Source organism: Melanostigma gelatinosum (genome assembly GCF_949748355.1).
Source record: "Melanostigma gelatinosum genome assembly, chromosome: 5".
NCBI lineage: Eukaryota > Metazoa > Chordata > Actinopteri > Perciformes > Zoarcidae > Melanostigma > Melanostigma gelatinosum.
In genome coordinates this window covers 29,316,159-29,332,412 of record NC_136638.1, presented here as the reverse complement: position 1 = coordinate 29,332,412, position 16,254 = coordinate 29,316,159, and the positions used below count along the sequence as shown (strand labels likewise).

Sequence of the window (16,254 nt, the reverse complement as noted above, 5' to 3'; positions counted from 1 at the left end):
GGAGATGAAGAGGTGTTCAGGAACACTGAGGTCTAAAGGTGCCGATGAAGAGGTGTTCAGGAACACTGAGGTCTAAAGGTGCCGATGAAGAGGTGTTCAGGAACACTGAGGTCAAACTAAACATGAGGAGATGAAGAGGTGTTCAGGAACACTGAGGTCTAACTAAACATGAGGAGATGAAGAGGTGTTCAGGTACACTGAGGTCTAACTAAACATGAGGAGATGAAGAGGTGTTCAGGAACACTGAGGTCAAACTAAACATGAGGAGATGAAGAGGTGTTCAGGAACACTGAGGTCAAACTAAACATGAGGAGATGAAGAGGTGTTCAGGAACACTGAGGTCTAACTAAACATGAGGAGATGAAGAGGTGTTCAGGAACACTGAGGTCTAACTAAACATGAGCAGATGAAGAGGTGTTCAGGAACACTGAGGTCTAAAGGTGCAGATGAAGAGGTGTTCAGGTACACTGAGGTCGAACTAAACATGAGGAGATGAAGAGGTGTTCAGGAACACTGAGGTCTAACTAAGCATGAGGAGATGAAGAGGTGTTCAGGAACACTGAGGTCTAAAGGTGCAGATGAAGAGGTGTTCAGGTACACTGAGGTCGAACTAAACATGAGGAGATGAAGAGGTGTTCAGGAACACTGAGGTCTAACTAAGCATGAGGAGATGAAGAGGTGTTCAGGAACACTGAGGTCTAAAGGTGCAGATGAAGAGGTGTTCAGGAACACTGAGGTCTAACTAAACGTGCAGATGAAGAGGCGTTCAGGAACACTGAGGTCTAACTAAACATGAGCAGATGAAGAGGTGTTCAGGAACACTGAGGTCTAACTAAAGGTGCTGATGAAGAGGTGTTCAGGAACACTGAGGTCTAACTAAAGATGAGCAGATGAAGAGGTGTTCAGGAACACTGAGGTCTAACTAAAGATGAGGAGATGAAGAGGTGTTCAGGAACACTGAGGTCTAACTAAACATGAGCAGATGAAGAGGTGTTCAGGAACACTGAGGTCTAACTAAAGGTGCAGATGAAGAGGTGTTCAGGAACACTGAGGTCTAACTAAACATGAGCAGATGAAGAGGTGTTCAGGAACACTGAGGTTTAACTAAACATGAGCAGATGAAGAGGTGTTTAGAAACACTGAGGTCTAACTAAAGGTGCAGATGAAGAGGTGTTCAGGAACACTGAGGTTTAACTAAACATGAGCAGATGAAGAGGTGTTTAGAAACACTGAGGTCTAACTAAATGTGCAGATGAAGAGCTCGTTGGACCAGTGAAGACGTCTGCAGCTCCATCAGCTCTCTGAATGTGCTACAGAGTTCCTGCTGAGGGCGTTTTTCCTGCAGAGATGAGGAAGCTGTACGTGCCACTGCTTCCTTCTTCTTTGGTGCCTAAAAAAACAAGCAGCTGGTCTCCGGATCCTCTCTGTATTGTCTCAGGCACTTCCTGTTTCCTGTCTGCAGAGCTGTGATTGTTGTTTGAGCTTCGAGGAGGAAACTGTCCGGCTTCTTATTGTGCTCTCAGAGGACAGGACGTAACGTTCACTTCCTCCCTCACTGCTGTCCACCAGATACAAGTACAACAGTGAAGAGTTCATGTCTACAGACCATAATATCACCACGGTGACCTGAACAGTGACTTGTCTGTGTGTCGTTGGTTGAGCAGTTTGAGGGAGTTTTGTGTTGTCTGGTCAGCGGAGGGAAGAGAAGAAGAAATGTGAGTGAAAGCAGAGATTAGACGAGATCTGAGGAGGAATAACGGATTCAACAGGAAACAGCTGCTGCTGGAATCAGGGAAACGACTTCCATCAGCGACTCTATTCCATCAGGAGGTTGGATGTTCGTCACAAGATGGCTCAACGTGTGTCAATTATCCAATGAGAGCACAGAGGCCTCGACAGGAAACTGCACATTACAACACAGAACTTCAAAGTAAAACAGCACAACAACTTGTTTCATAAACAGTAAAAATCTGAAATATGTTTAGAATTCAAGACCTCATAATAAAAAGAGATGCAGTAACGCAGGTATACATACCTCTATAGCAATCAGTTGTTCATATTAGTTTGTTTGTTGTTCCTGTTCTCTGTCTCTGATCATTGATGTCAATGAAGTACACGTTATTATTTCAATCAATTGGGAGAATGAGCACATTTATATGATTTCCTACTTTTTCAAATATGCATTTATTTAATTGAACACTTCTTAAATCATTATTGTGTATTTTGTTGTATATTTTCATACTATTGTCGTTGTCAGTATGTTGTATTGATTTTTAAAAATCATTATAATGATAATAATTTATAGATTATTAATTCACATAAAGGAAACATGTTTACCTTAAATATCTAGTTATTTTATTGTATCGTTTCATACTGATAATAATAACAACAATTACTGATTTGATTGTGGGTTGTCTAAAATAACTGGAACATATGGATTTTATTGGGTGGGGCGGAATTTGTGCAGACTTTGCTTTTATTTTGAAACGTTTATTTAGAAACGGAAGCGCCGTCCGTTATTACGCTGTGTAACTTGACGCTGCTCCTCCCAGAGCTCCCAGTGTAACGGAGAGCAACTCCGGACTTCACTGGTTCACTTACCGGGACAGAGACCTGCACACTCCAGAAACCAGACCAGGACAGAGACCAGGAACCGGACCAGGACAGAGAGCAGGAACCGGAGCGGATCAGAGGTGAGACACTTTCAATGTTTTGGTCTCAGGCTGAAGTGAGTCTCTGAGTCCTGCAGGATGCAGCTCGTCCTGTTGTCGGTCCTGCAGAGTCCGGGTCCTCACAGAGTCCTGGTCTGAGTCTCTCCTTCTTTTGTGGATTTGAGTTTTTTTTGGGTGAAGTGTCCGAATGACGCAAAAGGAAGTTTTGGCGCAAACTGGAGACAGGCGCGTCTTTGACGTGAGACATGAGTTATTCAGAGAGGAACAGCAGTGGAATGTGTTTATAGTATGATTATTGTAATTATTATTGAATGATATCTTTATGATCATACCTGTTGTCATGATCCTGATGAGGGCTGCAGGTTCGATCCTCACACAGAAGCATCTCTGGATCTGGATCTGGTCTCTCTGACACCGTGGTACTGGTTCTGGTGGTTTCCCAGCAGGAAAAAGGTCGCGAGCCCGATCAAAGCTGCCGCAGCTTTCATTATTTTGTCCTGTTTCGTTGCAAGAAGGAGGTGCTTGGGATTCTGGAAAACCTCTGCAATTTGGCGCGCAAGCCAGAATTTGCGAAACGTGCAGTCTGATTGTCCAGCTGCGGGATGAAATATTGGCTCGATAGCGCCCCCTCGTGAGTAGCCCCAACATCGGGTTTCACCTAGCTGTATGCAATTTGGTAGATATGTGGATGTGATGAGACGCACACAAATTCCTCTTGGACTTTTTCATTGAACCAAACAGGAATTTTGGATTTTATGACGTTTTTTGACCATTTCAAGGCTCCTCCCAGAGATTCGAGCCGATGGATTCAGACTCGGTCCGTATGCTCTTGAGACCTTGGCAGTGAAAAGTCCGCCCGAATAAGAAAAAACATTCGAAAAACCTCCGCTCCGCCTACGTCGGTGCTCTGGCCCTAATTCATGAAATATTCATAAATAAAACACTTGAGACGCGCAGCGACCTGTATTTTCTACTCACAACGTTTATAGATTTGTTAACCTGTGATGAAAACTCATATTAGTGATCTTATTGTGAAGGTACAAACAGGAAACAGTGCTCTAAGCCAGTGAAGGCAATCAGTCTCACGAATGAACACATTAACTCGGTACTCATTCATTACATGTCATTTGTATTCATTGACTCCTCCCCTTTACAGAAAGATCAGACACGCTCAACAAACAGAACAGAGCGACGTCAACGGACACATTCCAGCCTTTTTCAGGAAGTCCAGAGACACACACACACACACACACACACACACAGGATACAGGGAGTGCCTGCAGCAGCTGAGGGGAGTCATGTCGCCTGGAAAGGTGGAAAGCTTTCAAAGAAAACACTGTGTGTGTGTGTGTGTGTGTGTGTGTGAGAGTGCGTGTGTGTGTGAGAGTGTGTGTGTGAGAGTGCGTGTGTGTGTGTGTGAGAGTGTGTGTGTGAGAGTGCGTGTGTGTGTGTGTGAGAGTGTGTGTGTGTGTGAGTGAGAGTGCGTGTGTGTGAGTGCGTGTGTGTGAGTGCGTGTGTGTGAGAGTGCGTGTGAGAGTGCGTGTGAGAGTGCGTGTGTGTGAGAGTGTGTGTGAGAGTGTGAGAGTGTGTGTGTGAGTGCGTGTGTGTGTGTGAGAGTGCGTGTGTGTGAGAGTGTGTGTGAGAGTGTGTGTGAGAGTGCGTGTGTGTGAGAGTGCGTGTGTGTGAGAGTGCGTGTGTGTGAGAGTGTGTGTGAGAGTGTGTGTGTGAGTGTGTGTGTGTGAGAGTGTGTGTGTGAGTGCGTGTGTGTGTGTGAGAGTGCGTGTGTGTGAGAGTGCGTGTGTGTGAGCGTGCGTGTGAGAGTGCGTGCGTGTGAGAGTGCGTGCGTGTGAGAGTGCGTGTGTGTGAGAGTGCGTGTGTGAGAGTGCGTGTGTGAGAGTGCGTGTGTGTGAGAGTGCGTGTGTGTGAGAGTGCGTGTGTGTGAGAGTGCGTGTGTGTGAGAGTGCGTGTGTGTGAGAGTGCGTGTGTGTGTGAGTGCGTGTGTGTGTGTGAGAGTGCGTGTGTGTGAGAGTGCGTGTGTGTGAGAGTGCGTGTGTGTGAGAGTGCGTGTGTGTGAGAGTGTGTGTGTGTGAGGGTGTGTGTGAGGGTGTGTGTGTGTGTGTGAGAGTGTGTGTGTGAGTGTGTGTGTGTGTGTGTGAGTGTGTGTGTGTGTGTGAGAGTGTGTGTGTGAGTGTGTGTGTGTGTGTGAGAGTGTGTGTGTGTGAGAGTGCGTGTGTGAGAGTGTGTGTGTGAGAGTGCGTGTGTGTGAGAGTGCGTGTGTGTGAGTGTGTGTGTGTGAGAGCGTGTGTGTGAGTGTGTGTGTGAGAGTGTGTGTGTGTGTGTGTGTGTGTGAGTGTGTGTGTGTGCGTGTGTGTGTGAGAGTGCGTGTGTGTGTGTGAGTGTGTGTGTGTGAGAGTGTGTGTGTGAGTGTGTGTGTGTGTGTGAGTGTGTGTGTGTGTGAGTGTGTGTGTGCGTGTGTGTGTGAGTGTGTGTGTGTGTGAGAGTGTGTGTGTGTGAGAGTGTGTGTGTGTGAGAGTGTGTGTGTGTGCTGCTGGAAAACAATCCATCATAAATATGATCTCGTGTGTTAATATGAGAGGATCTTACACAGTCACGACCCTCTGCACCTGTTACTGGTTAGTGTGGCTGCTTTCACTGCAGGTACTGGACCGGGGCTCAGCTGGACCGGGGCTCAGCTGGACCGGGGCTCAGTCTGACTCTGCTGTGGTTTTTGGTTCATCTTATACCCGTCTCGACCTCATGGACTCACGTACTGGTTCTGGTCTGGTCTACATGGTGATTCAGGGTCTGCGGTTCTGTGGGTCTCCCTGTCTCTCATCACCCGGTACAGGTGCAGCTTCTGATGGATCATTCTGTGATTATTATACATCCGCTCACGTTTTGATGTTTTCCTGCTCTCTGATTGGACGAAGCCTTCTAAAAATACTCTTCAGACTTCCTGTCACATGACACGGTGCGTGTCCTCTGCTGTCCGACCTGCGTGCCTCCGTGTCCTGTTGTCTCACCCCGTATGAGTCGTTGGGACTCTGTGGCTGGTCGGGCGGATGCAGCCTGAGCATCGGAGCGCCGGTGTGAATAGTTCTGTAGAACGTCTCTTTCCTGTCGCATTCATGACCAACACTGCCAAGTCTTCATCCAGCGAACTCACCTTCCAGTCCCTCTGCTGGAGGCTACCGGAGGGGAAGAGGAGTCGAGTCACTTCAGCTCCAGTCACTCACAGATGGAAGGCTGTGGTTTTATGAACGTTTCTCCAAAGCAATCGCGTAAAAGTATTTAAACTCAATGAAACAGTGTCAGTGCTACAAAGCTGACATCGTGCTGTTAACAGCTCAGTCAGCTCTCGCTGTGAGCTCTTTGTTCATGCTGTCTTCTGACGCACAAAGGGTCTTCAGGGGTAGGACCCCTCAGGGTCTATTAAAGAAGTCTCCCCCAGTCTGAGTCTCTACAACAGGGGAACAAGCTGAATCTCAGTTTCTCTGCTTCCTTTATACGACTGTACAGCGTCGGAAACACACGAGGGCAAAGGGCAAAACTGCCCCTAAGAAATATAATGTTGCCCTGATATCACCAGAGAGGGGCAACAATGCCCCATAATGTCCTCTAATAACAATGATCATTTAATGAACTTGTCAAAAACATCGTAGTCGATATGACCCGGTCCAGTTGCCATCGACTGGTTTTGATTTTCGCCTTGACTGATGTTGCGTGTGCGTGAAGAACCGAACGTTCTAAAAAGATGAATCAACGAGCGCTTCTTCATCAGACCGAGAGTCACCGGTCCACTCACAGACCCTCACATGTGAGTGCACCTCTACGCTGACATTCACGGTAAACGCATTCAAACCGTGCAGATCAGAGCGAAGGACTCTGAAAGTTAACGGAAACATTAACGTGAGACAACATCCGGTTTCTTCAGACCAACATCCGGCTTTCAGAATAAGATGCCAACAAAGTATGAATCATATTCACATTACGTATGAAACGTGCTGCATCTCGTGAGTTAAAGGTAAAATACAGCTAGATTGTGCGCAGTGTATTTATTCTTTGATTTGAGGGTTGCTGGAAATGAGTAATACCTGACTGACAGTCAACTAAGATATTTTACTCAGCAAAACCTTTTAAGAAATTTTGAAGGTGCTATAAAAATATCTTTCTCAATAATTCCACACAATGACTGATGTATATGTAATCAAGGCATCGTTGACTTAATAATTGTTAACAGTTGTTTAAAACATTTAATAATAACAATAAATAACCACAAAGAAATAAGAATAAATTGAATGTGATTGTCTGATTTATTTTTTGTTCAAAAAATCTAAGAAAACACTTTGAATCTGTAGACTACTGCCAAATAGTCTGATTGCCATTTGATGACAATTGCTCATGTACTGTAAGCCTAAATCAGTATATGTATTATTTTGAACAAAGGTTAAATGTTATTTCATAAGTTTCAATAAGTGCCCCCAATTTATTTTTAAATGCCCTGGATCTCAGCCAGTGGGGGCAGAAATTGCCCCCAAAAAAATATGTAAATGTCCTACCCTGACTGTAGTACCTCCCCTAATCACATGCGTCACACATACAGGAGACATCTTGTACCAGAGTTGGTAACCGGATATAACTGGTTGTTTCTGGTTTGGTCCTGTTAGAACCAGAAGCACGATATAAGGCTCGTTATATAAAGTGTCTAAACAGGTTATATGTTTCGATCACTTCTTGTGAAAAGAAATAAAACAGTTTATATGTTAAATCACATCTATCATGAAATTTATTTATATACGTTTATATATATTATGATATGTTGTGATGGTTATACTTTTATGATTTCATATTTTTCTACAATCTCTTAACACGCACCGACAACCCCGCTGCATTCTGGGTGATGTATGCAAACGCAGGTGTGGTTTTGGTTCCTCCTCCAGATGGACCGCTGCTGTCTGTAGGTCAGTGATGGCCGCCGGGTGTCCTGGACGAGGAGGAGACCGAGTCAGATCCAGACTCCATATTGGTCGTCATGGCGACGCTGGATGGAGACACGACGGTTGAGACGCTTCTGGACGCGATCCATCTGGAGAGGTCAGAGGTTAACTCACACAGTCCAACCAGCTATCGATGCTAACACTTTAGCACTGTGTGTGCTAAAGTGTGATGTGTGTTGATCAATGGTCACTAACTTCTCATTTGTTAAGAAAACATCTGGAAGCACTTGAACATGATTAAGAAAGCGGTTAAAGTATCTGCTAAATAAATGTAATGTACCAATGTATGCTACAGGGTAACATAGTGCTTTCTACATATATATCTAACACACACAGGGTGGGATAGCTACGGATATCTACCGGAGGAAACAGAAGTATTACCCTCTTCCTGTTTTGGTTCCACAAAGGTTGACTACCTTCCTCTGTGCTGTATATGGAGCATCTTATTCCCTGCAGCTTATAAGGAACCAATCTAAACATCAATGTCACTGTTTATAGACATTATGCAATCGACATTTACTTCATCATGAGAAGTTAAAGCAAACAAAACTTTTGCCATGTTTTTGGCTGCAGGTACCTGGACACCTTCCATCGCGCCGGTCTCCTGTTGGCTCGAGACTTCACACCCCTGGATAACGATGCCTTTGTCAGTCTGGGAATAACCGCCACAGGACACAGGAAGAGAATCCTACGATTGGTCGGTCACGTTCAGACGACAGAGAGTCAAAGAGCCGATCAGAAAGCTAAGCTCCCACGTGACCGCTGTCAGTCTGTGACGGAGCGAGGTCACAGTTCTGCATCGCTCTGTCGTTCACCAGAACCCATGAAGTTTGAGGCGTTCAGGAACAGCTCGGCTCCGAACCTCGCCAACATGCTGACCGACTCTGACGGCAGCAGACCGGTGGTGAAGCCAGTTCCCAAACCCAGAACCGTCTTCAACCGCCGTAGGACAGCACCGATCCACTTCTGCCCAACACCAGACCCTGCACCGCCCCCATCCAGGAGGCTTTCCCAGGAGTCCATCTGTTTTAGTGTGTTAGAGGGTTTGACCTCAGGGGACAGGCCCACATCTGATGACAGGTTGACCTCTGACCTCAGCAACAAGTCGACCACGTCCAGCCGAAAACCGAGTCAGACGGAGCGGAGGAAGCAGAGTCGTAGCTTGTCTCTGTCGGATGCTGGAGGGTTGTTACCTCCCGTTCCTCCGAGACTGAGCCGTGGGATCTCCTCCGCCATGTTCCAGGGGTCCCCGCCTTCCTCTTCCTCTTCCTCACCTGTACGGACAGAGCAGAACCGGAACCAGACACCTCCTGGGACTTCCTGTCCCGGTAGTCTTGACAACAGCAGGCTCTCTGGATCCTCTGGTTCACTCAGAGGTGGTGGGATGGAGATGGTCTCCAACGAGATCTACTGGGGGACTTTACCTGGTTCTACTGCCCCCAGTGGAGGGAGGAGTTACTGCAGCCAGCAGTCAGCTCCTCCGACTCCACCGAGACCAACACCTGACAGGAACCCTGAGAGGAATAGGTAGGTCACTCTAAACTTGTTTCTAGACCAGGGTCCAAAGAACGAGGTTTATTCACTTGTGCTAAGCGAAACGTTGTGTCAAGATACATTGTTGTTATCAGCCTAAATACGTCCTACCTACCTTGTGATCAAACAACCATCCAAGGCCTCCCAAGGATTCACTCACCTACCTACCTCAGGGTTGTGGTTCCAGGAGGCTAACGGGGTCAGTATGCTTCTAATGTCGTGATCGTTGGATCTTCAAACACCATCTGAAGCCTCGTCCACCCACACCATTCAGACATTGGTATAGAACAACTTTATTGTCATGTCTACGACAATAAAGTAAGATTGGGATATATTATCCAGTGGATCCAGTGGTTTTGTAGTTTGACCACACTGAGGACTATAGGGTTGGGTACCGAAAAAACGGTGCCGGTATGGAACCGGTTCCTATACGTCCGGTACCTACCGGACCGAAATGTAACGCAGATTTCGGTGCTTCCTTTCGGTGCCTGAGCCGATTGAAATACTTTTTTGACACTACTCTGATGACTCGGTCCTGGCAGCAGGACTCGGTCCTCCGCTCCTCATTCATAGGATTATTACAACGGGTACTTAGCGCTGCCGCTCATTAGCACAACAACGCCAAAGCTTCTTCTTCTCCTCCTTTGAGACCAACTGGCGGTTGGCAAACGAGGAATTGGCGCATTACCGCCACCAACTGGTAAAATAAAATAAGTCATGAGACGTGTCGTATTTTGCCAGAGAAGGAAAATATGCTCATATTTCTGCAAAATAATTGCTGAAGTTTGAAGCTGCAGTGTGTGTACAGAGTGTGTGTGTGTTTTGTATTTATCTATATTTAAGTATACTGTGAACTGTTAACAGTTAACATATTGTTCATAGTTAAAAAGTTTGAAGCCAAGTGTTTTGTATTTATTTATATTTATCCTATACTTTAAACAGTTAATATATTGTTCAATTTGAAGAAAAAAGTATCGGTTCAGGCACCGTTTAGGCACCGGTATCGGAAAAAACCCAAACGATACCCATTCCTAGAGGACTACAAGTCAGGATATCACCACATGCTCTGATTCAAATAATTATTTTTACAAGTTCAACTACTAAAGTGACCCAATGAATGACTAGAACTCTGAATTCTGATTTATTGTTTGTCTGTGTGTCTTTTCAGTGGCAGCACTTTAAGTTATAACTCTTCAGGATCAGCTAGAGGTGAGTACAGACGTGACTACGTATGAAAACATGATGCATCGTGACAGTAAGTCTTTACTGACGAACAACCTTTTAAATCTGGATCCTGTTTATTTTGCCCTTTATTGGTTGGGGCACATTTTTGAGAATTGCTAGTACCCTGATGTTTGAACACTGTTCTCTTTGTGTGGTTTAATAAGCAGTTTAATAAGCAGAACATCACTGGATGAGTTTGGGGTTTCATTACCATCAGTGCTGCAGTACCCAGTTAACTCTGTTCAGTTTTCTGTTCAACAGCTTCAACAGACGACCCCGAGGACGAGATCAGCCCCTACTGTGAAACCGTCTTCCAAACCAGAAGAAGTCCACATCCCTGTGAGGTGAGACAGAAGATACATCAAGATTGTTTGGTTTAAATGTGTAACATGTCGAGTCTGTGGTGAAATGTGCTCTTTAAGTATTTTATCCTGCAGAGTGAGAGAAGCAGACTGGAGGACAGAGAGACGAGGAGGGGGGAGGACAAACATGCAGAGGATCATGGGTACGACTCGAGCAACTTTTTTTAGCTTTGAATGTCCATAAATGAAATACTGTACGACAAATAAATAATAAGAATTAAAAATAGAAAGGATAGGGTCAAACAAACAACATAAGTGAAAAAAGTCAAACAATTCATGAAAAGAATGTGTAATTTGTATTAACAAAGACAAACTAAAACAGGGTTTATATGACGTAATGTTTCGTATTGAGACAGCAATAAGACACGTTTATCACAATATTACAATCAGTTTTCTCTGCATTCATCACCAGCTTCGGTTGAAAGAGCTGAAGCTGTCAAATATATAAAGTTGTATCATCTGCATATTGTCGAAGTGCCCCAAGGCTCTGTACTTGGCCCAATTCTATTTTGTAGAGCTTCTCTTTAAACTGCAGTCTGTGTTTAGTATTGGGCAGTTCAGCTGTTATACTGAGGTACTGAGGTTCAAAGTTAACTCCTGACCTGCGAAACTGCAGCTTAGAAAGATACGATTGAAAGCTACCGAACAGCTACGAAATGGGCCGTGTGAGAAGTTACATTTGTGAACATTGTTTCCAGGATGAATGTATAAAGCAGATTATTATCTTGTTGTATTTCAACTTCAGGCTCCAGAAGTTCCCTTGGACGAAGCGTTTGTCTCAGGCTCTTCACTCCGGAGACTCCCAGGGTTACAGCACCGTTGGTGAACATCCCCCCCCGGTCTGCTACCTCTCCTTGCCAACCCACAGCTTCGTCTCAGAGGCCGACGAGGACCTGATCATCTCCCCCTACGCCAGCTACACCTCCCTGACGGAGAGAGCCCCGCCCATCATCAGCGGCTGGCTTGACAAGCTGTCTCCACAAGGGTGCGTTTGATTTACACAGCGGGTTAGACCAGCGAGAAGAAAACAACAGGTTCCGGAGTTTTTTCAGGAGGTTGTAGGGTGTGAAGGTGAATCAAGTAGCATAAAGTTAGCATGCTACGTTTCCTCATGTCGGTAGATACAGGGGTTTGTGGGTAAACAAAGGTTGAATATGGAGTCTGAGCAGATCTTGGAGCTCCTCCCATGTTCTCAACCGGCCAATCACAGCAGTGGAATGAGAAACCATCAGTGACACGTGGCTTCCTGTTGTTCATGTGTGTGTGTTTGTCGGGTCAGCGCTGGCTGTAGTGCTGCATCTCCTCTTTTCTGCTCCTCCTTGTGTCTTCTTCCTCCCGGGGAGCTGCCTCTGCCTCGTCATCGTCCTCCTCCTCCTCCTCCTCCACTCGGTGTGTTTGTCTTTTCTTCCTTTCCTCTTATTTCTCTTCAAAACAACAAAGGTCTTCTGTGGTGTTTATCAAAATCAGTACAGAAACCAATACTTTCATAATCCAATCAGTGTTCTCTGACGATGCTCCGTATTTATACATCTGGAATGTTTCAATCCCAAAACTACACTGTAACACCAAAAACACCAGTCAGTTGGGATGTGTCTTTGTGTCTGTATTGTTGAATCTTTGTGTCTTTGTATCTGTGTTGTTGAATCTTTGTCTTTGTATCTGTGTTGAATCTTTGTCTTTGTATCTGTGTTGTTGAATCGTTGTGTCTTTGTATCTGTGTTGTTGAATCGTTGTGTCTTTGTATCTGTGTTGTTGAATCTTTGTCTTTGTATCTGTGTTGTTGAATCTTTGTCTTTGTATCTGTGTTGAATCTTTGTCTTTGTATCTGTGTTGTTGAATCGTTGTGTCTTTGTATCTGTGTTGTTGAATCTTTGTGTCTTTGTATCTGTGTTGTTGAATCTTTGTCTTTGTATCTGTGTTGTTGAATCTTTGTCTTTGTATCTGTGTTGTTGAATCTTTGTCTTTGTATCTGTGTTGTTGAATCTTTGTCTTTGTATCTGTGTTGTTGAATCTTTGTGTCTTTGTATCTGTGTTGTTGAATCTTTGTGTCTTTGTATCTGTGTTGTTGAATCTTTGTCTTTGTATCTGTGTTGTTGAATCTTTGTGTCTGTGTTGTTGAATCTTTGTGTCTGTGTATCTTTGTCTGTGTATCTCTGTCTGTGTATCTTTGTGTATTTGTTGTAACAATGATCTCGTGACTCTGAATATGTTGTGTGTTTTATCGTTCAGGAACTATGTTTTCCAGAAGCGCTACGTGAAGTTTGATGGCAAAAACCTGATGTACTTTGGCAGTGAGAAGGTAAATAAACTACATCCAGAGTTAAAAGATTATTATTATTATTATTATTATTATTATTACAATGGAAAGTTTCGTAGTCCTTATCCTGTCCTGTTTTAGTGTTTTACTAAATTGAATCAGTGAGGATTTAATGTGGATATCTTGACTTTAACAGATCTGTAAAGTGATTTAAATTCATGTTAAAACATAATTTCTCAGTATTTCTATATTTAAATACTTGTCTTTTCTCCTGATCTAACAACGTGGTGATGAAGGCATGAACCTTCCTCTTCATCTCACGGTCTCTCTGCACCCATCAATCACTGTATCTGATAAGCCCCGCCCCCTTGTTAAACGATCAATTAAATCTGACGAAGTTGATGTAAACTCAGTGACACTGAAGACAAAGTCGCTCTAACTGCTCTGTGTCTGAGAGTCACACCTGAGCACCAATGATGTACTGCAGTAAAAGTACTAATACCACATACCTGGTCCAAGTAAACGTCATGCATTCAAAAAAGTACCAATCGTAAAAGTACTCATTATGCAGAAAAATAGATATTGTTTTAAAGTATTATGATTATTGATGTATTAGTGTGCTCATTTCAATTATCTATAATAATACTTCATCATTTATTAGTTGATTAATAATAAAAGTAACTGAAGCTGTCAGATAAAAGTACAATATTTACTCTGAGATGTAGAGGAGAAGTAAAGTAAAGTACCTCTAAATGAGTAGAGTCCTTGAGTAAAAGTACTCTACAGATATCTACATGAAGAGTTTCTGTCAGAGACTCACCGCTCTAATAAGAAGAACAGATGAAAGTCTTTAATGATTGGACTGTTTCTGTCCTCTGCGCCGTCTCAGGACGTCTACCCTAAAGGAGTGATCCCATTGGCTGCCATCCAGATGGCCCGCCCAGCCAAAGACAACAAGTTTGAAATAGTGACGAGTCACAGGATCTTTGTTTTCAGGACTGATAATGAAGGTAGATGAAGAAAACACACACACAAACACACACACACACACACACACACACACACACACACACTCATATGATGATGTCGTCTCAGTGCTGAGGCGGCGGTGGGTCGGCACGCTGCAGGAACACGTCAGAGATCAGCTGGCGTTTGGTCGGCGGCGTTTCGGTCCGGGGTCACACTGTCAGAGACACGGAGTCCTGGAGCTGAAGGGAACCAAGTCCAAAGTGTACGCCGCCATCATCACGGAGCAGATCTGGATCTACAAGAGTGAACAGGTGAGACGGTTCATCGCGGTGACACGATCTCCATCTTAGGAAGAACTTCCTGTTATTCCCCTCAAGACAAGACCTTCAAGAACCCTTCAAACGTTTTGGTTCCAGTGGTTTTCTGTCCGTCTCTGAACCAGAACACAGACTTTGACTTGTAACTCTCTCAGCAGTGAACTTATCTCTAACTTATGTGTGCAGTGTTTTCGTAACGGAATCGGCATCACGGTGATCGAAGCTCGAGGATCGACGATCAGAGACGGAAAACACAAGAGCTTCGACCTCATCACTCCGTACAAAAGCTTCAGGTATCGATGCTCCTCTCTCACCGATACGGTCCACGTGACCCGGCTGGTGGTGGTTCGGTTTCTGTTCCTCAGAGGGTCCAAAGTTTCAGTTCTAGTAATAGAGACTATAAAGACTCTGAGTAGATCTGTAGGTTCTACTAGTCTCTACTAGTCTCTGCTAGTCCCTGCTAGTCTCTGCCAGTCTCTACTAGTCTCTGCCAGTCTCTACCAGTCTCTGCCAGTCTCTACTAGTCTCTACTAGCCTATACTGGTCTCTACTAGCCTATACTGGTCTCTACTAGCCTATACTGGCCTCTACTAGTCTCTACTAGCCTGTACTAGCCTCTACAAGTCTCTGCTAGCCTGTGCTAGTCTCTACTGGTCTCTGCTAGTCTCTACTAGCCTCTACTATCCTCTACTGGTATCTACTAGCCTCTACTAGTCTACTAGCCTCTACTAGTCTTTACGAGTCTCTGCTAGTCTCTACCGGTCTCTACTAGTCTCTGCTAACCTCTACCAGTCTATACTAGTCTCTGCTAGTCTCTACCGGTCTCTACCGGTCTCTACAAGCCTCTACTATCCTCTACTAGTCTCTGCTAGTCTCTACTGGCCTCTACTAGTCTCTACTAGCCTCTACTATCCTCTACTGGCCTCTACTAGTCTCCAATAGCCTCTACTATCCTCTACTATTCTCTACTGGTCTCTACTAGCCTCTACTAGCCTCTACTAGTCTTTACTAGTCTCTGCTTGTCTCTACCGGTCTCTACTAGTCTCTGCTAGACTCTACCAGTCTCTACCGGTCTCTACTAGCCTCTACTAGTCTCTACTAGTCTCTGCTAGTCTCTGCTAGCCTCTACCAGTCTCTGCTAGTCTCTACCAGTCTCTACTGGTCTCTACCAGTCTCTACTAGCCTATATCAGTCTCTACTAGCCTATATCAGTCTCTACTAGCCTCTGCTAGCCTCTACTAGCCTCTGCTAGTCTCTACTAGTCTCTACTGGTCTCTGCTAGTCTCTACTGGTCTCTACTAGTCTCTGCTAGCCTCTACTAGTCTCTACTGGTCTCTGCTAGTCTCTACTGGTCTCTGCTAGTCTCTACTGGTCTCTACTAGTCTCTGCTAGCCTCTACTAGTCTCTACTGGTCTCTGCTAGTCTCTACTAGTCTCTACTGGTCTCTACTAGTCTCTGCTAGCCTCTACTAGTCTCTACTGGTCTCTGCTAGTCTCTACTGGTCTCTACTAGTCTCTGCTAGCTTCTGCTAGCCTCTACTAGTCTCTACTAGTCTCTACTGGTCTCTACTAGTCTCTACTGGTCTCTGCTAGTCTCTACTGGTCTCTGCTAGCCTCTGCTAGTCTCTACTGGTCTCTGCTAGCCTCTGCTAGTCTCTACTAGCCTCTACTAGCCTCTGCTAGTCTCTACTAGTCTCTACTGGTCTCTGCTAGTCTCTACTGGTCTCTACTAGTCTCTGCTAGCCTCTACTAGTCTCTACTGGTCTCTGCTAGTCTCTACTGGTCTCTGCTAGTCTCTACTAGTCTCTGCTAGCCTCTACTAGTCTCTACTGGTCTCTGCTAGTCTCTACTGGTCTCTACTAGTCTCTGCTAGCCTCTACTGGTCTCTGCTAGTCTCTACTGGTCTCTACTAGTCTCTGCTAGC

At 44.9% G+C, this 16,254-nt stretch overlaps 1 protein-coding gene across 1 annotated transcript in view; it reads left to right on the top strand.

The window, feature by feature from the left end:
- Positions 1–2,600: 2,600 nt before the first annotated feature.
- arap3 (ArfGAP with RhoGAP domain, ankyrin repeat and PH domain 3) overlaps positions 2,601–16,254 on the top strand; it is a gene marked incomplete at its 3' end in the record, with an annotated part of 49,140 nt that continues 35,486 nt past the window's right edge. Inside the window, exons 1-11 of the mRNA XM_079269246.1 lie at positions 2,601–2,693; positions 7,613–7,766; positions 8,243–9,196; positions 10,371–10,411; positions 10,688–10,770; positions 10,864–10,931; positions 11,534–11,773; positions 13,018–13,087; positions 13,935–14,055; positions 14,141–14,325; positions 14,518–14,624. Of these exons, the coding sequence (XP_079125372.1) occupies positions 7,705–7,766; positions 8,243–9,196; positions 10,371–10,411; positions 10,688–10,770; positions 10,864–10,931; positions 11,534–11,773; positions 13,018–13,087; positions 13,935–14,055; positions 14,141–14,325; positions 14,518–14,624 (1,931 nt within the window). The 5' untranslated portion in view covers positions 2,601–2,693; positions 7,613–7,704. The remainder of the gene's footprint in view (positions 2,694–7,612; positions 7,767–8,242; positions 9,197–10,370; positions 10,412–10,687; positions 10,771–10,863; positions 10,932–11,533; positions 11,774–13,017; positions 13,088–13,934; positions 14,056–14,140; positions 14,326–14,517; positions 14,625–16,254) is intronic.